Source organism: Struthio camelus, chromosome 5, assembly GCF_040807025.1.
Source record: "Struthio camelus isolate bStrCam1 chromosome 5, bStrCam1.hap1, whole genome shotgun sequence".
Classification (NCBI taxonomy): Eukaryota; Metazoa; Chordata; class Aves; order Struthioniformes; family Struthionidae; genus Struthio; species Struthio camelus.
The window spans coordinates 17,031,992-17,057,187 of NC_090946.1; the positions used below are offsets into that span (position 1 = coordinate 17,031,992).

Consider the following 25,196-nt stretch of genomic DNA (forward strand, 5'->3'; position numbering starts at 1 on the left):
AAGCAGTCTTAGCCCACTGGATCAGAGCGTAAGTTGATTACTAGCTAAAAACAACTTGCGCTCTTGGGTAGTATCCCACGCGGCAGATTATTATGGGGCTTCAATGCCTTTCCCAGAAGTATGCAGCAATGGCTTATACCAGGGACACTGACCAGAAGGTCTGTTCCTCTCATGCATTTTGCTCAGCATAGAGGATCTAGGATTTTATTAGTAGTAATACATATAGCTATGTATTGACTTGTAGAGAAACACCTATTACTCACTGTATACAACAATGTTGGGGATAGTGCTTTCTCAGGAAATCTCTTCAGCCTGTTCAGCCCTAACAGGTTAGCACTGAAGCTGTCTTACGGAAAATCTGAGTTTGATTCTGATGCCAGGGCTGAATCGTTGTAGGTAATTAACTTGTTAAGTTGATAGGGACTGGTACTGGTGTCTAACTGTCCAGCAATTTTTAGAGGAAAAATGACTAATCTGATGCTGTTCTGATGCTGTTTTCATGGCCAAGCGGTACCTCAGAGTCTAATAAAAAGTATTACTTTCAGTGGCCTGTGTGTGTGTGTTTACCGCACAGTTCATGTTTTGTTTTTCAGCCAGCTTCTCAATTTTCAAGCCATCTTCCTACTACCTCATTGTACAGACTTCTTTTGGGCTTCGGCTACAGATCCAGTTGCTTCCAGTCATGCAACTGTTTGCGACTGTGAGTCCATCAGCCAAAGAAAACGTGGAAGGCAAGTGTCTACTCAAATGGGAAGCAAAGCCATGCTGTTCCACAGCTGGAGAGTTGTGTATTCTTTACATGGGTGGTAATTTGTGCGATTTATTGATTCAACAGAAGGAAAATAAAGGCAGAAGCTGTGACTTTGGAAGAAAATTGACTCAAGCAAACTAGAAATGAGTTTTTATTATTTCATGTGAAAGTGACCTGTCACTCCTGTGCCGCTTTATAAATGTTTCTTAGAATATTCCTTACTTCTTTATTCAGTCTAGCTTTAAATCATCCGTAAAACCAGGCTTATGAAGCATTGGTTTTTGTTTCATCAAAGAGCATAAAAAAATACAGATTGTGGGGAGATCTCCTGAAGCAGAGATCTCTTCATGAGGGCCATTCTTCTTGGAGCTTACAGTTTTAAAGTAGGGCTCCTAAATCTTCTGTCCTTAGCATGTGCATTAATATTGATGTGGAGTAATCAGGTGTGTGAACTTCTGTCTCTAATGTTTGTGATCAGTTGTCCCTCCCCCTTTGACTTTTTAGAATAAAACTAAGTAATAGTTAGAAAAAACGTTCGCTTCCTTTTTCAATAGGTCTTTGTGGGAATTTTAATGGAATAGAAGGTGATGACTTTAAAACAGCCAGTGGGCTGGTAGAAGCTACAGGATCTGCCTTTGCTAACACGTGGAAAGCTCAGTCCACCTGCACAGACAAGCTGGAACGGCTGGAAGACCCCTGCAGTCTCAGCATTGAAAGCGGTAAGCACGGTCATAAGTCAGATGGGTGGCTCCTGCCAGAAAGAGCAGCCCCTGATGTGAACTACTGCAATAGGCTTGTGAGAGTTGTGCTCTGGCACTAATGCTTTTTTAGAGGACTGACAAATTAATAATGCATTTCTGCAGGTATGTATGCCTTCCAACGCTGATTTCCCATCAGAATGGAGTAAAAGTTCGGGGGGTGGTTGCAGAGGAATCTTGAGCTGAAAGACTGGGCAATATTTTATGTTATGGGCAAAGGCAACTTGTGTTTTGTGGTATTACTTCTTCCTCTGTTTAACTTGGCTTTACAGTCCCCAACTGAAAATGTCTGCGACAATTCCATACAGACAGCTTGCAGTAGTAAGATACGATTTGTGAGTCTATGACTGTGTGACTGCTGCTAGATAATTGAATCAGAGAACAGATAGATTTGTACAGTTGCTGCATGTAATTTCTCCATTCCCCAAAATCCATATAGTTGCCTCATTTGTATTGTTGCACTGCATTTATTGATATGTGAAAACCTAAATGGTCATGGCACAGGAAAGGTAAGTGAATGTGATGAATGTAATAATATAATTTCATTTTTCCCCTTCTTTCTTGTAGCAAGTTATGCTGAGCATTGGTGTTCTTTGCTGAAAAACCCAGAAGGTCCTTTTGCCAGATGTCACTTAGTCGTTGATCCTTCAGAATATTATAAGGTACTGTAATCTTGCATTCCTTTTAGGACTGGTTTATTTCAAACAGGTGACACAGGCCATAGTTCAAACACTTGAGACATTACTGTATCGCTTGGCAGTAGGAGTTGGTGAAGGTTTTACAGTGATTAACTGAGGCAGCATAGCATGTATCCAAAAGTAAGTCCTATAAAGGGATTCTCACAAAGTGCTGCTTTAGAAGAAGGTGATTATCGTTCTTTTGATTTGTTGTGTTTTGTATTTAATGTATGTTTTTATTGAATGTTCCAACTGGAAAGGAGAATTCAAGAGATGTAGTTATGCACAGACAGCTTAAGTCTACCCTTACAGATTAGTTGCTATGAAGTCAGAAAAAATAGTAAAATATTTTTAAAGTTTCCCTTACTAGTTGAAATGTAACACCCAATCATTGTCATGCCAGACTCTTCATGGTATCTTTTTCACCTGTGTTCAGTATTGTCCTCTAAGAAAGGTGTTGTTAGGAGACCGGTTACTTTTTAGAGATTCAAGAGCCTTGGCTCAGGTTAGGATAAGCATCTAGACTTTTTCGTTCTGAATGAAATGAAGCAGCACTTTCAGTCCTTGAACTAATTCATTCCTTCCATTGCTCTCTGATCCTGGGAGAGGCTAAAAGCTACATCAGAAAAAGGGCACAGGATATTTCATAGAAGATGAGTTGGAATTACTAATCGCTCTCTTGTGGGTTTGTTAACCCTTTGGTTCTCGTTTCAGAAATGTAAATATGACACCTGCCTCTGCAAGGACAGTGAAGAATGCTTATGTGCTGCCCTATCCTCTTACTCAAGGGCCTGTGCTTTCAAAGGGATCATACTGGGAGGCTGGAGACAAACTGTCTGCAGTAAGTAGTGGAACTGTAATCCCTCTGGAACTATCCGGCAGGAATGGATAGGTTATTGCTTGAGTTTTGTTACACTGATCTGAAGGGTTTTGGAATATCTTGGAAATGTCCAATGGAATTAAGAGAGACAGTGCTTGGAATGTTTACTAGTAGATGTGATATTCTTTAGCTGTCACTGGTTCATGAAACAAGTTTAAAAGTCAGAAAGTACTATTTTTCACTTTCACTTTCTTTCCACATTTTTACTAGTAGTGCCTTTTCTCTCTTTGGCTAATGGAATCCCAACCCTCATGGCTTTTACATGGCTTTTACTTGTAAGTGCCTTTTCTGTTACTGTATTTGCTTGTCAGCAACAGTATAGTGTCCTTGAGAATAGAATTTTGTTATATTGCACTGTCTCTCTAGGGTTATCAGTATGCAAAACAATGGAAAAAGATATGGTTATGCAAATAGTAACTATTAGTAGGGCTTAACAAAATCAATTAATGAAAAAGGACAAATAGCAATCCCTGAAAAAGGTAATGGATTTCTTCTTCAGTGGTAGAAATCATGCATCCTCATTTAAGGAAAAAAGTTGCCTTTAGAGTATGAAGCTTACTACCTTTCAGTGGCAACCTTAAGTGGTAAACAAGGCTAAACTCCTATTACTTGCGAGTTAGGGTATCTTTATGCTTTAATAGAATCTAAGGGAGTATTTTACCATTACATGCTGCAAAGCTAAGACATCAAAAAGAAAAATGTCAGGATTAAACTGTCCTTTCCACATCACTTACTTATCAGTTTGGTTTTTTTTCCCCCCCTCCAGCTAAGGAAGTGTCTGCCTGCCCAGAAAACCAAATCTTTCTTTACAATCTTACAATGTGCCAGCAAACCTGTCGTTCAGTTGCTGATGGTGAAAAGCACTGCTTGCAAGACTTTGTTCCTGTGGATGGCTGTGGTTGCCCTGATAATACCTATTTAGACAATCAGAAGACGTGTGTGCCCATCTCCAAATGCCCATGTTACTACAAGGGGTCGTACCTGGAACCAGGGGATTATGTCACAAAAGATGAAGAGCGTTGGTATGTTTTATTGTGGCTTCTTGTTTGTGAGGATAAAAGCCCTTTTAAAATTTGCTTATTAAGTGTAAGCTGTCCAGCTCTGAATGGTGCTTTAATGAATGTTTCTAGTTTTTTACACACCATTTTCATGCTGAGCAAAGCATTGTCCTGTTGTAATGTGATTAATAAATGAGATATACAGCTTTGTTTAGAGGTGAGAGTACTGGCCTTCACAGATGAATGTGATCCTGAAGCTGCACTGTCAATAGCAATTTGTTGAGCAAAGGAAAAAGGAAGCTAGAAACCCAGCTATAATGTTATGCTGCTATTTGCTTTTCTGTCAGATACGTATTGTTTCTCTAATGTTTTCCACTGCAGGAAAGTCCCTGAGATAATCTGTTTACTGTAACGTAGGCTTTTGAAAGCAACTTTCATGATGCTGGTGTTTTATCATGAATTCTGATGACTGTTTGCAGAATCAATGCAGCATGAATCATCAGTACAAACAGTGAACTACTTCCCTCCCTCCCAAGGAGGGGTGAAGTGGGAGATTAGGCATACAGGCCAAGTTTGCAGCATATGACTTGAATAGGCATGAAACTTTACTGTGTATCCAAATGAAGACTTTGATTTAAATTAGCATTATTACCTGTTTTCTGAGTCATTAAAAAGCACAGTGTAAAAGATCAATGAAAGGGCAGTCATGCCTTAAAATCATAACCTTTCTAGACATTATGCCTAAAATCTCCCCAGACTTTTTCCCCGAGTGAATATTCACAAGTGCACTTCAACAGAGTTCACCTTGAAATATCAATAAAAATTATGCAGGATGTCGTTGATAAATACTGTCAAATTTTTACTAAAAAATCCTTAGATTTATCTTGAAGACACTAAGCTTACATTTTTTGAATTTCAATAAATTTTAAATAAATATTTATTTAATTAATTTAAATCTCATTTCTTTGGTAGTGTTTGTCGAAATGCAAAGCTCCAGTGCACTTCAGTAACTGTAAAAACGGCAGGTAAGTGACATTCTTTATAGTAGGTAACAGAAAACCCAAACCCAACACTTCACTTCTTATTTGCATTCTCCCCTTGTTTTGCATGGTTTTTTTTCCTCCTTCTGTGAAACAGTTATATGTTTTCACTTTGTTCTGATGTCTCTGATGAGCCTCTTTTTCTTACAAGAGTTGACATTCCCTGGAGTTTGTGTCTCAGTAGCTGCTACTCCTCACACACATTTCTTTCATCTTGATTCACCTAAACCAACAATGTATTTTTATTCAACAGAATGTCCTCCTCACAAGACATATTTTGACTGCAACACATTCCAGAACTGGACTTCACAAACACCAGTACAACTTAGCTGTCATACTCCTCGAACTGATCATGTATGTAGTCATTTTTTCTCCAAGTCTTGATTCCTTTCTCTAAATGGCGCACTGCAGCAGAGGACTCCAGGAAATGCAGTTGTAAATAACAAATTATTTCCTTTCATTTCCCCCTTCCCTTTTTTCAAGTCCATTTCTTTCCTCTTTTCCCCCTCCTTTTTCTTTTCATTGGGTTTTCAGTAGAGGCACACCTCCCAAGTGAAATACGATTCATGTTCTTAGGCAGTCAAGAATCTAGAAAGAAAAACCTTACAAAACTAAGTAATATGAAGCTGTTCATAAATGCAGCTTATTTCATGAGTGTTTAATAAGAAATGGAAGAAAAATGTAGTGATTGTTTTATAAAATAACAATTCCTTTTCTCCTTATACTCCTTAGTTCCAGGCAGAGTGTGTCTCAGGCTGTGTGTGTCCTCAAGGTCTGTTTGATGATGGGAGAGAGGGCTGTGTTGAGGAGAAGGATTGCCCATGTGTTCATAACAATCAGTGGTATTCTCATGGAGATGAAATAACAGTGGACTGCAAAACCTGGTAAGTTGTAATTTTCTACTCTCTTCTTGTGGCGTATAATCCATGCAGGGAATTAGTAGTCATGCCTAGGCTAAGATCACTGTAAGTGTAAAACTTTTATTCTCAGGCGTACTTAGTGACATCTGAGGAAATACAGGTTGTACTGAAAATACGGGGGTGGCCAGCTACCTGTTTTCAGCAAGCAACCTCTTATTGGGAAAGTGTACTCATTTGTGAATGTGATCATTGACTGATCGAAGAAATGTAGCTGTCCAGAGTTAATAATTTTAAAACAGACTAAACTATTAAAGTTGAGACATAAGACGCTCTGTAACACAGAAGCGTGTTAACGCACATTATCTTGTTGTGTCACGTAGCTGTGTGGTTTGCTCTGCAGTTTTCCAAACAGCACACTGTTGGTGGAATCTGAAAACTCAACTCTTCTGCTCTCTCCTAGTATCTGCCAAAGAGGAGGTTGGAGCTGTACCAAAGGTGGTGTGTGCTATGGGACTTGTACCATATATGGAAGTGGCCATTATATCACCTTTGATGGAAAATTCTATGACTTTGATGGGAGTTGTGAATATGTGGCTACTCAGGTAATATTCATGAGGAGGGCTGAATTACCATCTTGAAGTGCTTTCAAATTGCCTTGAGAATGTACTTTCCTGTTTGATTTTTGTCATTCTTTATTGTCTGGTGTCGCTGTTCCTGAGATGTTTGCAGCTTCTGCCTTGATAAATTCTGTATTTTCAACCCAGGCAGGTTGTGTGAATGTGTTCTTCTGATAAAGCAGTTATAAATTTTGTGTAACAGGACTAGTTTATAGTGAGAGCTGACAGATCATCACCAGTCATGTGAAATAAATAAAAATTCTGAGATTACAAAACAAGGATAGGTTTATTTAAAACACATTCTTTGTTTTGTTCTGTTGTCCTGCTTGTTTCCCAGGTTTTGGCACTAACAAGACTGTAATTACTATCTGTGTGTATTCATAGGTGTGTGTGTGTGTGTGTTTGTGTGTTAATCCATATGTATTTAGAATTTTATATATGAGCAGTGATAACAATTTATACATTGTGGAGATTTAAATGATTGCATTTAAACTATTTTTAGATTGAAATCAAAATTAAATGTTCTACTTAATTTTCTTATGCTATTTTATTCATTTTTTAATAGGATTTTTGTGGTGACAAGAATTCTAGCAGCTCATTCAGTATCATCACAGAGAATGTCCCATGTGGAACTACAGGAGTAACCTGCTCAAAGGCTATTAAAATGTTTCTAGGGGTGAGTAATGATACTCAGTGAGTATACACCAAGTATTTAGCTAACAAAAAAGTAATGCACCAAACATGTAGAAGTACTGAGCCATGTCCTTAAAGCCACCTGTAACAAGTAAAGGTTATCAGTGTGTAAAGGGATAGGTTCTCAGATACTGAGACCTGTTCTAGCCCTGTCAGACAAAGGTGCTGTACCACTTTGTGTCATCTTGGAAAGTTAGCCCACAAACTTTGAGCTCTTAGTCTCAGATTGAGTTGTACTGTTAAGGGGGTCTTAGACGCCTTTATAAGACTTAGTATTGTAATATTTTTCATCTTCTTACCTTTCAGAACACTGAACTGAAGTTGGAGAACAAGGATTATAAAGAAATTCAGCGAGATGTTGGTGATGAGGTGCATTACAGAAAAAGGACAGTCGGCCTCTACCTCGTTATTGAGGCTAGCAATGGCGTGATGCTTATCTGGGATAAGAAGACTACTATTTTCATCAAGCTGACCCCTGATTACAAAGTAAGGAGCTGTCTGTCTTCTTCTGACGTAACAGTATGAATGGATGAGATAAGGAAACAGGGATGATCTTTTATTCTGCCTCCCAGTACTGCTGTTATAACCTCTATGCACTGGTCATTCATACATAGCTTAGTATTATAGCTTGTAGTGGGTGCTGTTGTAGTATCCTACAGTCCATTTCAATGCATTGCAGAGGTTGCATAGTATACGATTGCAATAAAGCAAAGTGTCTAAGGCTTTCTGAGTTTGTGAATATTAAGATCCAAGCATCCAAAGTAATGTAAGGGGTGCAAAATGAGTGTGTATGCACTTGGAAACCTGCATGGAACCTCAGGCTTGAGTTAGACTCAAATTCCCTATGCAATGTATGGAGATTATAGGTTTCTGAAAACCAGCGTGCTGAATTATAGACCACTAAATTCTTTGGGCTGAATGGGGAGGTGCTAGGCTGTACAAACAGCAACATACTGTTCTTTGAGGGGCTTATGTATCTCAATTAGCACTACCAGAAGTCCCGTCCTTGAGGGTAGGTAGCAGAGTTCTTTTGAGAAAAAGTGACTGCCTCTTTTTTTTTTGTTTTTAAATGGGTAAATAAATGGTGTCAGTTCAGTAGAAGCTACAATACAGATGTTTTTGAGCAGATTCATATTCTCTGGTTCTTATTAGTAGTATTGATTCAGCTGAATTACAATAAATCAAGAAGAATGGGAAATAAATCCGTTTTTCACAACTGGAAAGAAGTTTAGCCACTCTTGAGCATTATAAGTTGGGTGAAGGGCCTCAGAGACATGGAAATACATGAGATACAATAGGTTTCAAGGAGGGAGGAGATGGGCAATTGAGTAGTTTGCTAAGTAGACAGACAAATGAAGATTTAATTTCTGTAAAAATGATTTGAAAATAAAAATGAAAATACATAATTTATAGGGAGGATCAATTGTCCTTTTTAAAGTCAGTATTTTCTTCTTACTTTAGTAGAGTCTGTTTCTCACTTCCCTGGTATATTTAAAAGCTGTGGATGTGTTCATTTCCTTGTCCAGGGCAAAGTGTGTGGTCTCTGTGGCAACTTTGATGGCAAGTCCAACAATGACTTTACAACAAGGAGTGGATTGCAGGAGACTAGTGCTCTGGAGTTTGGGAATTCCTGGAAACAGTCTTATACCTGCCCAGATGTCACAGAAGAGATCCTGCCCTGCAGTGTGAAACCACATCGCAAGTCCTGGGCAGAGAAGGAATGCTACCTCATCCGGAGCGCAGTCTTTGAAATCTGTCATTCCAAGGTTTGTAGAGAGCTCGTATGTCATGGGACAGCACAGTACCTTATCACAGGAACAAAGATACTATCAGAAATGAATGAAGAAACAGCTAAATAGAGTTATCTTCAGCTGAGTTTGCAGTGCATATGGAGGTGTCAGGACGCTTCAGCTAGCCTTAATCAAAGTGGCTTGAGTATCAGGGGCACTGGAACTGTGGCAGCAGAGGTGCCAGCACAGGCTGTACAAGTCCATATTCATCGCCGCAGTTTCACTGCTACTGTTAACGTAGGTTAGCTTCATAGATATTGCCCGGGTAGGTCTATGCGTGCAGCAGTTGTACCGTCGCTTATAGAGAGACTGTGAATTCTGAAAGGCCTTGTAATCGTCAGACCCATCGTCTGACAGAAACACGTACTATGCTTGAAAGGTGGCCGTTGCAGAGACCACCGCTCCTTGTAATATTCAACCCACCCAAGGTATCTTCTTGGAACTCAGCCACGTCATGCAGTTTAGGCGTGCATAGCTGCTAGTACAGTGCATCCAAATCATATCAACGTATATGCCATGTCGTGCTTACAGCTTTCAGAGCACAGTGTAATCTCTCTTTTCCTTGTCTCTTACCTGAAATACAGTAATACTAACAATAATTTATGCTTATCTCACAGTGGAAAATTCACAAAGATTTTCACTGATTTAATACCTGTTTCTATGTTGATTCCTTGAGGGACTGAAATCCAATCTAGGCTTTCTCCTCTTGTAGTCCAAAACGAAAAGGTGGAAAGGCTTTGCTGGTGTGTGATTGGGTAAACTCCAAAAATGGGCAAGCACAGAACTCTGCTTCATGTTTGTTGTGAAATGCAGCCTTTCTGACTGGCTAAGCTTGCTGGAAGATATGATTTTATTGACATCAATCCGGTTTGGTTTTGAGAGCAATAAAATGGAATTCTTGTGAGAAGATGCGGAAACGGCCCAAGACTGTATTTTATTTGTTTGATCATAACTTAAGAAGGTGGTGTGCTACTTCAAGTCTATTATTATCTGAAATACAGTAAGCAGTTTCCAGCCTGTAATGTTTGTTTGAAATTTAGTAATTCTTAGAAACGGTTTTGCACCTGCCCAGCTCAGATCTCATCCCTCAAGAAATGTTATTTTGAGCTTGCAAGTTTACTAGTTAGAAAACCAGTTTGGAGATGAACTGAGGCATCATTTCATCAACAGGTGGACCCAACTCCATTCTATGACGCTTGTGTTCATGATGCCTGCTCTTGTGACAGTGGTGGAGATTGTGAATGCTTCTGTTCAGCAGTTGCTGCGTATGCTCAAGAATGTATCAAGGCTAAGGCCTGTGTGTTCTGGAGAACTCCTGATATATGCCGTGAGTAACAGTTAAACACAACTGCATCCTGCTGGCTGTTGCCAAAGAGCACATCAAATAAATCATGAGTTCTGTTAATCCAGGGTTATGCTGGCTGTACAATGTGATTTATTTTCTCAGCATAGCTGGGAAGAAACAGAACTGGTTGTTTCGTAGAACTGAACTCATTTGTTACATTAGTAACAAACATTAACTAATGTATTTCAGAACTGCAGTACACAAATAACATACGTGAATTTCTTTTACTGTTTTAATGAGGCTATCATGTTTTAATATATTAAAGCTGGATTTCAAATGATCCTTCCATTTTGCTATCTAATTGGTGAATGGGAATTCCCATTTTGAATTTGGTTTTAGCAATTATATATTGATATACTCCTGTTTGGGTGCACCTCATCTGTCTTGAGTGTATTAAGCAGTGTCCATTAGCGGGGCTAATTCTCATCCTAGTATGCCATACAGAAGTGTAAAATAATCTTTAAATTAATATTCCTCAAAACAGTATTGGAAACAAAATTTTGAGATTCCAAGTGCTAGAAATGTCAAATTTTTGAATTTAAAAAATTCATTCTGATTCAGAAGTAAGGCCAGTTTTCAAGTGTGAAAAACAGTCAGTGCAACAGAAGTTAAAAGTTTCAGCCAGCTCTGTTTTATAGCATACAAAAGTTCCTTTCTCTGTCCAGAGTCAAGTAAGCTGAATTCTGTTTATCCATAAAATCTCATATGCTTGTTCTTGGCCTGCTGGAGATGACTCTTGACCCGTGTGATACAGGAAGGTAAAACTGCTCTGAATATACCCCAAGGGTATTTAGGAGTTGGCTAATAGGGAAGAAAAAACTCACAGAAATTCTCCATTCGTTTTAAATTAAAATCAACACTGATTCTGAATTTTTTTGTGATTTGAATCAAGACATTTTCCCTCTGCAGCTCTGGTGTTTAACATCAGAATCCTGGGCTCCAGAGTTATGACCCCCCAAAAGCTCAGTAGAACAGAAGGTGGTTCAGGTCTCAAGCGAATTAGTGCCAGCTTATCACGTACATTTATTTAGCACGTACCGTTAAAGACAAGAACCAGGCTGTATTCTCGCAATTGCATTTTTGATCGACCTCTGCTTTTTCTCATCAGCAATATTTTGTGACTACTACAACCCTCGTAATGAGTGTGAGTGGCACTATGAGCCTTGTGGCAGTGACATCCTGACCTGCAAGATGATCAATAATGTCAGCACCAACTTCTCAGTGCCGTACCTGGAAGGTAATAAATTCACGGCCACGTTTATCTTTTATTTCATAAAGCATTGTTCAGGTATCATTTAGTGTTCTGTTAGGTTGAACTTGTGTCTCCAGTCTTGCATAAATATTTCATATACTGTAATTTATTATTTGTAAACATAAGGGGATGATAGTCACTTTGCTAACATGCATAAAACGAAGTCTCTGCTTGGATAGTATCTTGAAACATGCGAGATTATTTCACCATTGTAATTTTGTAGCCTATCCTAAGGGTATCTCAAGAGAAGGAAAACCTTTCTCATCATAAAGGAGCATGTTACTGCTTGGGATTTTTTTAAATCTAATTATTGTTATGTGTCGGATGCATCTTGATTTTGTTAAATTATTACGCAGTGCGCGCCTAGCATTACAATGGAAAATATCTTTGGTGTCAGACACGCTCATGCTGCTGTATATTGGGTTCTTAATGGAAACCACAACATGTTATCTGGAGGCTAGTACTTCTCTTCTTAATGGATCTCCTTTGCGATTTTTATTTTGGCTTTAAGATCAAGATGTGAAGCTTAGCTAGGTTATTCCGCAGTCCTTCTCACTTAAGAGGGCCAGCATAAGGTACAGACACCACTTAAATCCCATTGAACCCCTCAGAGGATGTAGAGATGTGATTTAAGTAGGAAAAAGACCTTACACTTGATAACTGAAAAGGGATTTCACTTTGGTATGGGTTTGTGATAGTAGTGTTATGGGAACTTTAACGACCTAAGAATGTGAATGAGGATATAAATGTCTTCTATTATACCATAGAATAAAGTGGGAGAAAACAGGCATGGTTTTGGCCACGCAGTCTTTTCTTTTGATCTGGACCAGAAGCGGCTGTCTTCAGTGTAGGGACTGGAAAGAACTGCCCTGAGTTTAGCTTGGTTATTTTAATCCTTGTACTGCTGGTAACGTACTTGATTAAAAAAAAAAAACTAAAGTGACCCATGTTTTGAAACAGATCGATTTAGATTATCAAAGAAACCTGTAAAGCATCAGAAGGTAGATTATTGGATGTCCAGTTATTTTTCAAAATTATTTTTGTTTTTTATCTTCAGTACAAATGTAGGACACACTTTCTTTTGTTAGGACATTTTTAGCATAGTCTGGTAGTGCAAAGTGACTTTTAGCTGCCAATTAACTATTACTGGTTTATTAGTTATATTCAGTTCATAGGCTACAAGTCCAGTATAGTATAAAGAGGACTCAATGTAATTATGAATTGGGCATTTTATGACAGTTATTTCTTGGGAAGCAGCACGTGGTAATTTATGAAATGTGTATTTACATGAGAAATGCAATGAGGACTGAGAAATGATTAATTCCCTGCCGGTAGGGTTTGGGTCACTGGCAGAGAGTAGGGGAAAGCGCAGATGTATTTTTTGTTTCGGGTGGAGATAGCTTGTCTAGTAAAGGTGCAAGAACAAGGTCTGCTATTCCAATAATTGTAATGAAAAATTTGTTAATTATTGAATCCACTTTCATATTCTTAACAAAAATTCTTAACAAAAATATTATTGGGAAAGTGATCACGTTTGAATATCAGAAAAATAGTTAAGTGTCTTTGTCTTAAAAATTACCAGCTGCCCATAGAATATAGAGTAAATTAAGGGTTGCTGCAATGTGTTGAACTAGGAAAAAAAAATTCCTGCTTTTCATGAGTAGAGTCTTATTCAAGCCGTCTCACCCCAGTATCATCAGATTTAAATCTTGTGGAAAGCCTAATTGTTCAGGGATTAACGTAAAGTCAATAGGGATTTTCCATTTCTTTCCCTGTGCTTGTTTCAGTGAGCAGCATTTGTTAATGATAGTGATTTTCCTTCAGAAGATATCCTATCATTGATTTAACTTTATTCTTTATTTCATCTTGTACTTTGCGCTGTTTGTGATCTCAACAGGTTGCTACCCCAGATGCCCTCCAGAGAAGCCCATTTATAATGAAGAGACAAAGAAATGTGAGACCAGAGATGATTGTGGGTGTTACTTCAATGGAACTTATTATGAACCTGGGAAAGAAATACCTACACAAGAGAACTGTACAAGATGGTATGTAGAAATGCAAAAACATGTGCAGTGATCCAGGAAATAATTTATGTATGCTGAGCCTATCATTTTCTTCACTAAGCCTTAAGCATGTATTTTAATAAGTAGAGAAGCAACTTTAAATGAAGAGCTGGTATATATTAGTATTTATCTGTACAAATCAGAGGAACAAAGTCAGTTTATTCCAGAGGAGACTCAAACTGTAAAATTTGTTGAAGCACCACTTGAAAGACATAAACTTTCTAAGGTTTTGATCCATAATTTGAAATACTCCAGATTTCAAGTTGATGGTGTCTTTTTAGTAAATATATTAGTAACATCATTAAATTTACTTTCAGAAGTGTCACAAATGATACAATGACATGAAGTCTGGATGTGTCTCTAGAACAACCTTTTGATTTTCCTGGCTCTTCAGGAGCAGGGGGGCTAATCTGTCTTGCATTTGCATTTAAGACTAGAATTTCAAAATCACTGTAATCTCAAAGGAGCTCTCCTGTCCCTGAAAGAGATAGTCAAGTCCTAACTGCTCTCTCTCAGCGTCTCACTAATGATAGCATTGACATCTATGAATCCACGTGGTGAGCTGAGGCAAAACAACTGCTCTGGTTTGAAAGTTCACCCCCCAAAGAGCAGCTGTTATTACACTGTTGCAACTTGCAACACAAAGCAGTTCATGATAGTTTCAGGCGCTGTACTTTAAGACAGCAAAATGGTGATTGTGTTGGAATGAGATAACAGTATCAATACTGGAAAGCATTACACCCAGAAAAATATACAGTTGTATGAATGAAGATCGAGTGACAAGTTTGTACGTTTCTGTGCTCTTAATCATGCTAACAGAGTGCCATAAAACATCTGAAAATATTTCTAGAATTATCTTGCTGCTGGTTTACAATGTTTTAATTTTTGAAATTTTTCTTTTTTAGTGTCTGTGTCTCCTCAGGAATCACAAACTGTACAACAGTCCAAGGTAAATAATGTTGGGGGGAGGGGGTGGCTCTACAAATAAAGGGAAAAAAGAGGCATAAAACTGCTATGTCTGTCTCTACAAAAGGCTTAGTATTGATTTGGAATAATTTTTTCCAGTGCAAGTTAAAGTTGTGGCAAAAGAAAATTGGGCAGCACTTGTGTTGAATGCTGCTGTTAGTACTTTTTGCTCAACTTCTCTCATGTCTGTTTCCTCTTTCCCCCTCTCCCACCTCCAAGCTAACAGATTTCTCTATAAGATTTTACCCTCCTGGAACATGTGGTGTAACAGAAAAGTATCTGATGCTAAATTGCAGGTGTTATTTCTCTTAAAGTATTTTAAAACGTGGTTTGTAAGCCTATTCTTCCAAGCCATTTTATGCAAGGCTTTATTGTATGTGTTTTGACTTTTCTCTAAATGTAAAGATAAGTCAGTGTGACATATAGATCTTGAACTTCAGATATAGCTCTGGGAGGAGCAAGCATGACACATTAAAGTACTGATTTGTATCCTGGGAAAGTTCATAAGAATTATGCCTTTTTCTTCTAGCTGATAGATTCAGCAGAAAAACTGCACAGTAAAGCTCTTTCTTACAGGCTGTCCTTGTGTGATCAATGGAACAAGATATGAAGTGGGACAATTTGTGGGGCAAAAACAGGAAGGTGACATATGTATAAGGTATATGTGCGGAGAAAATGGATCTATAGTTGTTGAAAGTATTCATCCTTGTGTGACGACACATTCGCCTGCAACCACTACAACTCCCGTTGGTACTAGTACTCTTACCACAGGTAAAGTTTCAACAGAGATACATATCTAATATAATCTTCTTTCAGAAAAGTACTTTAAAGATACAGTGTGCAATATGTAGGCTTGTCACAGTTGAAACAGCTAGAGTGATGCTTATGAACAGTTTTGCTACACTGCACGAAGAAGGTTTGAAACACTTTATAATGGTGTAATCCTCACGGAGAAAATCATATCTATAAAGGTACTGTTGTGTGCCTTCGTAATTCTGAAAATATGTTGCAGTATCCTCCTGGGATCTTAAAGCAAATATTATGATTTAATACACTAATAGCAATTATTTCAGCGTCTCATCAAAAAATTATAAATAGAATATTTAAAACAACCTTTACAATTTTTTCTGAAACTTGCAGATGATAATGATAAACATGATAAACTTGCAGTAATACTTTTTTTTTCCATTTCAGTTACCTCTACAAGCCCTCCAGGGACTACAAGTAAGTTTTTTAAATATAAAAAATAGATATTGTAAAATGTGGAAGGAACGTTTAAAGGAAGGATAAGTTAAAGATGGCCTACTACAGAAAAACAGTTTTAAAACCTAGCATAGGAAAATATGGTAAGACTAGAGAGAAGAAAGACCTTTCTTTGAAGGCTTTTACAACTTGGTGGTTTATTTTGATGTGAAGCTTCTGGTTGAAAAACCTGATAATATTGAATTTTTGAATTCATTTCTCTTGCTAAAATTATGTGTTGCAGTGCATTATTTTAGCCCCTAATGGAGGAGAATAAAAACATAACCTTGTCAGAATATCATCTGTGAGCCTGTATGCTGAACCTCCATCTTCTCTTGCAGCTTCATGCCTTGGATTAATTTGTAACTGGACTAAGTGGTATGACGTTAGTAAACCTGAAGAAGATGGTGGTGACTATGAAACCTACGATGCAATTAGAAATGAAGTTGGAAATGAAATATGTGAAGTTCCTGAAGAAATTGAATGCAGGGCTAAACATAGTCCTGATACAAGCTTAGAGGAGCTTGGCCAGAAAGTGGAGTGTAATGTTACGTATGGACTAATCTGTAAAAATGAGGAGCAAAGCGGTATCTGGACTCTTTGCTATAATTATGAAATCAGAGTGTCCTGCTGTAAGTGGCAAGAAGTTCCTTGTGGAACTACACCGAGTCCAGCACCACCTGCAACTTCCACCACCACCAGCACAACAATAGTGACGACCACCACACCCTGGCAGCCAGTAATTACTACCACACGCAAACCCACCTCACCTACCGCAAGCCAGTCCACACCGCTATCTACCACCCCAGTAACTTCAACCACCGCAGGTATTTAGCAGACCCCTACCCTCTGCTCTTGCCTTACCATAGAAGAAATAAAGAGCTTTCAGCCTGTTAAGGCGTGCCATGTCTAAGGCAGATACTGAGTTGCCCAGGAAGTCTTCCTTTTGCTGGTGTTGAGCTCCATCCTTCTGCTAGAGAGAACCTACTCAGAGGGACCCATATGTGAGATGGGAGTGGGCCTTGATTTCTGGCACTGTCATTTTAGGCTTTGTTTGGGTACAGCTGTACAGAATTTCTTCCCTTTCTCCTTTTACTTTCCTTCTGTATCAGCACTGACACTTGCCTACAGTTCTGGATCTAGGAAGGTTAGTTTCCCTAGGTAGGGTTCAGAGAAGGGTTTCAGTCTGATGAGAGTCCCTTGCTGTGAACTGTGGTCCCTGGTTGCTGAGACTCACCAGTATTTTTATGAACCTCTTCCCTCTGCCTGCCACTGCAGCTGACAGTACACTCTCCTCCTCATGTCTTATCCTTTGGTGGCTTTTTTTGATTTCCTGAGGAGTCCATCACAGCAATGTCCCACCACTCTTGAAGAGAAACAGTTGGCTTGACTCTCTGCACTAGTTTGACCCTCTTCAGCTATGTGGAGCCAGAAGGGAAGGCCTGATCATACAAGTGAGCTTTGCTGTGGTCAGGCTGGATTGACCGCTCTAGGTGTCTGGCAGTGCTCTGAGTTGGCCCTTTCTGCAGGGGTCCCTTAATGGGACATACGTGCAGCAGGTTTCTGGGAAGGAGGTTCAGCGAAGGGTTTAAATCCACATTTTGACAGTGGCTGTGAACTGTTGCCTTTGGATGAGAAGTCCCCGCAGTGCTTCTGTGAACCTCTACCTTTCTTGTGCTGCATCATAGGGAAGCGAGCCGACACTGAGTCAGGAATATCTGCTTGCTATCCAGTCCCGACCTTACTCTCAGTGGTTTCTCCCTGAGTTAGCAAGGAGAACTGAGTGGCAGGAGATGAGACAGAAGCAAGAGGTCCCGCGGGATCTTGCTCCGCCTCATGTCATACCGTGCCACCTGGGTTTTCTTGCACGTGAGAAGCTCGTGACCGGAGTGCCTGCAGGCTCACCAGTGGAGCGCAGATGGCCCGTGCCTAGCTCTGTGACTATTTCTCATGAGGGCACTTTGTCGGGCTGGAGGGGAAAGTATGGTCATACAGGTGAGCTTTGCTGAGGCCAGGGTGGGTTGACTACTGGTAGGTGTGTGGCAACACTCTGAGTTGGCCCCTTCTGTGCAGCATATATCCCATGTGCGACCCTCATATCTTCTTTCACCCTTGCCAGTTATCTCCGTCCCAGCTGTTCCTAATGGTTTTGTTGATGTCTGCCTGTAGCATCCTGCGACTGTATCTGGACTGGCTGGATTGATGTGAGTTATCCATCTTTGGATGAAGATGGTGGTGATGATGAATCCTATGAGAACATCCAGAAGCATGAGCCTCTCTGGGTGTGTGCCAAGCCTGAGAATATTTCGTGCAGAGCAAAGAAATTCCCGGACAATTCCATCAAAGATTTAGGGCAGAAAGTGGAATGCGACATTAACAAAGGGCTCACTTGCAGGAATAAAGACCAAGACATAGGGGGTGTGATCCCAATGCGAGTCTGCCTCAATTATGAGATCAGTGTCTGCTGCATCCCAAACAGACCAGACTGTATTTCAAGCACCATCTCTACCACTCCCACCACTAGTACAACACCAAGTATAATCACCAGGATCCCACCGCCTCCAACCTCTGAACCTCAGAGTAAGTGTCTGATCCATACTCTCTGATCTTGTCTTGCTGTGGGAGAAATGAAGCTCTTTCAGCACCTCGTGTCATCTCTGTAGTAGTCTGGGAAGGAGTTGTCCATTTCACTTCTTTGTTTAGCAGGGAGAGTGCAGGAAAACATTCATAGTACACTTTTCTCTTGGTTAGCTTGAGCCTGTGAAGGTTTTTTACCCTGGACTCTCTACCTTTAGCCACTACTGAGCTAACGGGCAGTCCATCTTCTGCTGGTGTTGGGCTTTGTCCTGCTGCTGCAGGAGAGGTTATCGCGGTGAGCCATTGTGTAAAAATACGATGGACGACTGATAGGGGCCCTTTTCCTTTAAGAATCATTTGCGCAGTGTTGCTTCACTTTCCCATGCTGTCCCATGTAGACATTTGTCTGCAGTTCCAAATCTAGGAGGGAAGGTTTCCCCAGTAGGCTGCGAGGGATTGGGTTTGAGGAAGGATATCCATCTGCTTGTCCCTGGTGGCTGTGGACCAAACACCCACTCTAGCATCCTCAGGTACGCCCTCACCATCGCCAACATGCACCACCTTGCTATGGGAGATACCAAGATTTGTCAGCGCCTTGTGTTTGATACTGTGCATTTCCTAAAACAGCTGGGTCCATAGCTACTCCTGGGGCTGACTCTGAAGTGAAAAAGCATACAGTGGTCATGGGGAGATTCTGTTGTGTTCCCTGACTTAATAGGGCTCCGAGAAAGTTTTTCATCCTTCATGCTCTGCCCAGCCTCTGAGTGTCATGAACAATTTATTAAGTGCCGCTCAAAAGCTATTTTAAAGGAGCCTGCTTTAAGGCATGTAATGAAAACTGGATTGCTTGTGAGTTTAGGATTCTAGCATGCCAAAATAGCATGTGAGTGGGTAGTTTCAAAGGCCTGGGAGACAAGGTAAGAGAGATTGCTCCAGGTACTGCTTAGTTTTAGTGGAGCCAAATGACCCTGAGCATGAGCAGAGCTGGTTTGAGTATGACACATCAAGTGGCACAATGAATAGTGATCTCTCCCTAGAGTACATCATGACAGCAATATAGAAGTAACCAAAGAGCTTGCTGACCTCTGGATTTAGGACTGCAGAATTTTTCTCTGCAACATAAGAGTACTAACAAACCAGAGAGCTGATCCATCCAACACAGTTGGATGTGAACTGTTAGATCACTGATTCTCATGCAAGGTTTGGAAGGTTTTGTTATAATTCATGCATTAATAAATATCCGTTAAGAAAATTCTTTCTGATTACTGTTTAATTTAGTATCCATAGGCTTTTGTAGAATTTCTTTTATTTATTGGAGAAAGACAAAAAGTTGATTTAAAAAAAGAAAAAGCCTGACTTACTAAATAATATTTTCTCTTTCTCTTAAAAAAAAATACAACGTATACCAAAAAAGAAACACAATACACATCTACTACTATTACTCCTTCATCTACATCGATGCCAACAACTAGGATTACAGAAAAACCCAGTACAGTATCCCCCACAACCACCGGTCCACCATTGCCACCAGGGTCAACAAGCCCCCCGTCAGTCACAACGTCTGGCGTCACTGAAACCGGATCAACCACCGAAGCCACCACGCGTGGACCCACGCCCTCAGGAACGACCTCCCCCACAGCCACGATCGTAGCAACCACGACCACTGGGCCCCCTCCGACAGGATCAGCTACCACCAGCACCAGCAGCCCTACGACGATTTCTTCAGAAACCTCGTCCCCCCTGTTGCTCGCAACCACCAGTCCGCTATTGCCACCAGGGTCAACAAGCCCCCCGTCAGTCACAACGTCTGGCGTCACTGAAACCGGATCAACCACCGAAGCCACCACGCGTGGACCCACGCCCTCAGGAACGACCTCCCCCACAGCCACGATCGTAGCAACCACGACCACTGGGCCCCCTCCGACAGGATCAGCTACCACCAGCACCAGCAGCCCTACGACGATTTCTTCAGAAACCTCGTCCCCCCTGTTGCCCACAACCACCGGTCCATCATTGCCACCAGGGTCAACAAGCCCCCCGTCAGTCACAACGTCTGGCGTCACTGAAACCGGATCAACCACCGAAGCCACCACGCGTGGACCCACGCCCTCAGGAACGACCTCCCCCACAGCCACGATCGTAGCAACCACGACCACTGGGCCCCCTCCGACAGGATCAGCTACCACCAGCACCAGCAGCCCTACGACGATTTCTTCAGAAACCTCGTCCCCCCTGTTGCCCACAACCACCGGTCCATCATTGCCACCAGGGTCAACAAGCCCCCCGTCAGTCACAACGTCTGGCGTCACTGAAACCGGATCAACCACCGAAGCCACCACGCGTGGACCCACGCCCTCAGGAACGACCTCCCCCACAGCCACGATCGTAGCAACCACGACCACTGGGCCCCCTCCGACAGGATCAGCTACCACCAGCACCACCAGCCCTACGACGATTTCTTCAGAAACCTCGTCCCCCCTGTTGCCCACAACCACCGGTCCATCATTGCCACCAGGGTCAACAAGCCCCCCGTCAGTCACAACGTCTGGCGTCACTGAAACCGGATCAACCACCGAAGCCACCACGCGTGGACCCACGCCCTCAGGAACGACCTCCCCCACAGCCACGATCGTAGCAACCACGACCACTGGGCCCCCTCCGACAGGATCAGCTACCACCAGCACCACCAGCCCTACGACGATTTCTTCAGAAACCTCGTCCCCCCTGTTGCCCACAACCACCGGTCCATCATTGCCACCAGGGTCAACAAGCCCCCCGTCAGTCACAACGTCTGGCGTCACTGAAACCGGATCAACCACCGAAGCCACCACGCGTGGACCCACGCCCTCAGGAACGACCTCCCCCACAGCCACGATCGTAGCAACCACGACCACTGGGCCCCCTCCGACAGGATCAGCTACCACCAGCACCAGCAGCCCTACGACGATTTCTTCAGAAACCTCGTCCCCCCTGTTGCCCACAACCACCGGTCCATCATTGCCACCAGGGTCAACAAGCCCCCCGTCAGTCACAACGTCTGGCGTCACTGAAACCGGATCAACCACCGAAGCCACCACGCGTGGACCCACGCCCTCAGGAACGACCTCCCCCACAGCCACGATCGTAGCAACCACGACCACTGGGCCCCCTCCGACAGGATCAGCTACCACCAGCACCACCAGCCCTACGACGATTTCTTCAGAAACCTCGTCCCCCCTGTTGCCCACAACCACCGGTCCATCATTGCCACCAGGGTCAACAAGCCCCCCGTCAGTCACAACGTCTGGCGTCACTGAAACCGGATCAACCACCGAAGCCACCACGCGTGGACCCACGCCCTCAGGAACGACCTCCCCCACAGCCACGATCGTAGCAACCACGACCACTGGGCCCCCTCCGACAGGATCAGCTACCACCAGCACCAGCAGCCCTACGACGATTTCTTCAGAAACCTCGTCCCCCCTGTTGCCCACAACCACCGGTCCATCATTGCCACCAGGGTCAACAAGCCCCCCGTCAGTCACAACGTCTGGCGTCACTGAAACCGGATCAACCACCGAAGCCACCACGCGTGGACCCACGCCCTCAGGAACGACCTCCCCCACAGCCACGATCGTAGCAACCACGACCACTGGGCCCCCTCCGACAGGATCAGCTACCACCAGCACCACCAGCCCTACGACGATTTCTTCAGAAACCTCGTCCCCCCTGTTGCCCACAACCACCGGTCCAACATTGCCACCAGGGTCAACAAGCCCCCCGTCAGTCACAACGTCTGGCGTCACTGAAACCGGATCAACCACCGAAGCCACCACGCGTGGACCCACGCCCTCAGGAACGACCTCCCCCACAGCCACGATCGTAGCAACCACGACCACTGGGCCCCCTCCGACAGGATCAGCTACCACCAGCACCAGCAGCCCTACGACGATTTCTTCAGAAACCTCGTCCCCCCTGTTGCCCACAACCACCGGTCCATCATTGCCACCAGGGTCAACAAGCCCCCCGTCAGTCACAACGTCTGGCGTCACTGAAACCGGATCAACCACCGAAGCCACCACGCGTGGACCCACGCCCTCAGGAACGACCTCCCCCACAGCCACGATCGTAGCAACCACGACCACTGGGCCCCCTCCGACAGGATCAGCTACCACCAGCACCAGCAGCCCTACGACGATTTCTTCAGAAACCTCGTCCCCCCTGTTGCCCACAACCACCGGTCCAACATTGCCACCAGGGTCAACAAGCCCCCCGTCAGTCACAACGTCTGGCGTCACTGAAACCGGATCAACCACCGAAGCCACCACGCGTGGACCCACGCCCTCAGGAACGACCTCCCCCACAGCCACGATCGTAGCAACCACGACCACTGGGCCCCCTCCGACAGGATCAGCTACCACCAGCACCACCAGCCCTACGACGATTTCTTCAGAAACCTCGTCCCCCCTGTTGCCCACAACCACCGGTCCATCATTGCCACCAGGGTCAACAAGCCCCCCGTCAGTCACAACGTCTGGCGTCACTGAAACCGGATCAACCACCGAAGCCACCACGCGTGGACCCACGCCCTCAGGAACGACCTCCCCCACAGCCACGATCGTAGCAACCACGACCACTGGGCCCCCTCCGACAGGATCAGCTACCACCAGCACCACCAGCCCTACGACGATTTCTTCAGAAACCTCGTCCCCCCTGTTGCCCACAACCACCGGTCCATCATTGCCACCAGGGTCAACAAGCCCCCCGTCAGTCACAACGTCTGGCGTCACTGAAACCGGATCAACCACCGAAGCCACCACGCGTGGACCCACGCCCTCAGGAACGACCTCCCCCACAGCCACGATCGTAGCAACCACGACCACTGGGCCCCCTCCGACAGGATCAGCTACCACCAGCACCACCAGCCCTACGACGATTTCTTCAGAAACCTCGTCCCCCCTGTTGCCCACAACCACCGGTCCATCATTGCCACCAGGGTCAACAAGCCCCCCGTCAGTCACAACGTCTGGCGTCACTGAAACCGGATCAACCACCGAAGCCACCACGCGTGGACCCACGCCCTCAGGAACGACCTCCCCCACAGCCACGATCGTAGCAACCACGACCACTGGGCCCCCTCCGACAGGATCAGCTACCACCAGCACCAGCAGCCCTACGACGATTTCTTCAGAAACCTCGTCCCCCCTGTTGCCCACAACCACCGGTCCATCATTGCCACCAGGGTCAACAAGCCCCCCGTCAGTCACAACGTCTGGCGTCACTGAAACCGGATCAACCACCGAAGCCACCACGCGTGGACCCACGCCCTCAGGAACGACCTCCCCCACAGCCACGATCGTAGCAACCACGACCACTGGGCCCCCTCCGACAGGATCAGCTACCACCAGCACCAGCAGCCCTACGACGATTTCTTCAGAAACCTCGTCCCCCCTGTTGCCCACAACCACCGGTCCATCATTGCCACCAGGGTCAACAAGCCCCCCGTCAGTCACAACGTCTGGCGTCACTGAAACCGGATCAACCACCGAAGCCACCACGCGTGGACCCACGCCCTCAGGAACGACCTCCCCCACAGCCACGATCGTAGCAACCACGACCACTGGGCCCCCTCCGACAGGATCAGCTACCACCAGCACCAGCAGCCCTACGACGATTTCTTCAGAAACCTCGTCCCCCCTGTTGCCCACAACCACCGGTCCATCATTGCCACCAGGGTCAACAAGCCCCCCGTCAGTCACAACGTCTGGCGTCACTGAAACCGGATCAACCACCGAAGCCACCACGCGTGGACCCACGCCCTCAGGAACGACCTCCCCCACAGCCACGATCGTAGCAACCACGACCACTGGGCCCCCTCCGACAGGATCAGCTACCACCAGCACCAGCAGCCCTACGACGATTTCTTCAGAAACCTCGTCCCCCCTGTTGCCCACAACCACCGGTCCATCATTGCCACCAGGGTCAACAAGCCCCCCGTCAGTCACAACGTCTGGCGTCACTGAAACCGGATCAACCACCGAAGCCACCACGCGTGGACCCACGCCCTCAGGAACGACCTCCCCCACAGCCACGATCGTAGCAACCACGACCACTGGGCCCCCTCCGACAGGATCAGCTACCACCAGCACCACCAGCCCTACGACGATTTCTTCAGAAACCTCGTCCCCCCTGTTGCCCACAACCACCGGTCCATCATTGCCACCAGGGTCAACAAGCCCCCCGTCAGTCACAACGTCTGGCGTCACTGAAACCGGATCAACCACCGAAGCCACCACGCGTGGACCCACGCCCTCAGGAACGACCTCCCCCACAGCCACGATCGTAGCAACCACGACCACTGGGCCCCCTCCGACAGGATCAGCTACCACCAGCACCACCAGCCCTACGACGATTTCTTCAGAAACCTCGTCCCCCCTGTTGCTTGCAACCACCAGTCCGCTATTGCCACCAGGGTCAACAAGCCCCCCGTCAGTCACAACGTCTGGCGTCACTGAAACCGGATCAACCACCGAAGCCACCACTTTGGGACTATCCCTAACATCAATTAGAACTACTCCAGTGTCTAGCACGATACCCGTAGCAACGGAAGTCACTTCCACTGGTATGTTTTTCGAATCATCTGTTCCTTTTTCGATATCAGCCAGCTTTACCACCTTTTCTGAAACAACTTCTGTAGAGTCAAGTTCA

The 25,196-nt window shown here is 44.1% G+C and overlaps 1 protein-coding gene across 1 annotated transcript in view; it reads left to right on the forward strand.

Annotated features, from left to right (window-relative positions):
* Positions 1-25,196, forward strand: part of MUC2 (mucin 2, oligomeric mucus/gel-forming) — a 49,784-nt gene that overhangs the window by 12,153 nt on the left and 12,435 nt on the right. The window contains exons 12-32 of the mRNA XM_068944759.1: positions 594-731; positions 1,306-1,470; positions 2,077-2,171; positions 2,901-3,027; positions 3,833-4,088; positions 5,037-5,089; positions 5,358-5,458; positions 5,837-5,988; positions 6,425-6,566; positions 7,147-7,257; positions 7,581-7,760; positions 8,801-9,040; positions 10,235-10,391; positions 11,518-11,646; positions 13,559-13,706; positions 14,630-14,673; positions 15,267-15,461; positions 15,885-15,914; positions 16,274-16,759; positions 18,102-18,512; positions 19,924-25,110. Of these exons, the coding sequence (XP_068800860.1) occupies positions 594-731; positions 1,306-1,470; positions 2,077-2,171; positions 2,901-3,027; positions 3,833-4,088; positions 5,037-5,089; positions 5,358-5,458; positions 5,837-5,988; positions 6,425-6,566; positions 7,147-7,257; positions 7,581-7,760; positions 8,801-9,040; positions 10,235-10,391; positions 11,518-11,646; positions 13,559-13,706; positions 14,630-14,673; positions 15,267-15,461; positions 15,885-15,914; positions 16,274-16,759; positions 18,102-18,512; positions 19,924-25,110 (8,547 nt within the window). The remainder of the gene's footprint in view (positions 1-593; positions 732-1,305; positions 1,471-2,076; positions 2,172-2,900; positions 3,028-3,832; positions 4,089-5,036; positions 5,090-5,357; positions 5,459-5,836; positions 5,989-6,424; positions 6,567-7,146; positions 7,258-7,580; positions 7,761-8,800; positions 9,041-10,234; positions 10,392-11,517; positions 11,647-13,558; positions 13,707-14,629; positions 14,674-15,266; positions 15,462-15,884; positions 15,915-16,273; positions 16,760-18,101; positions 18,513-19,923; positions 25,111-25,196) is intronic.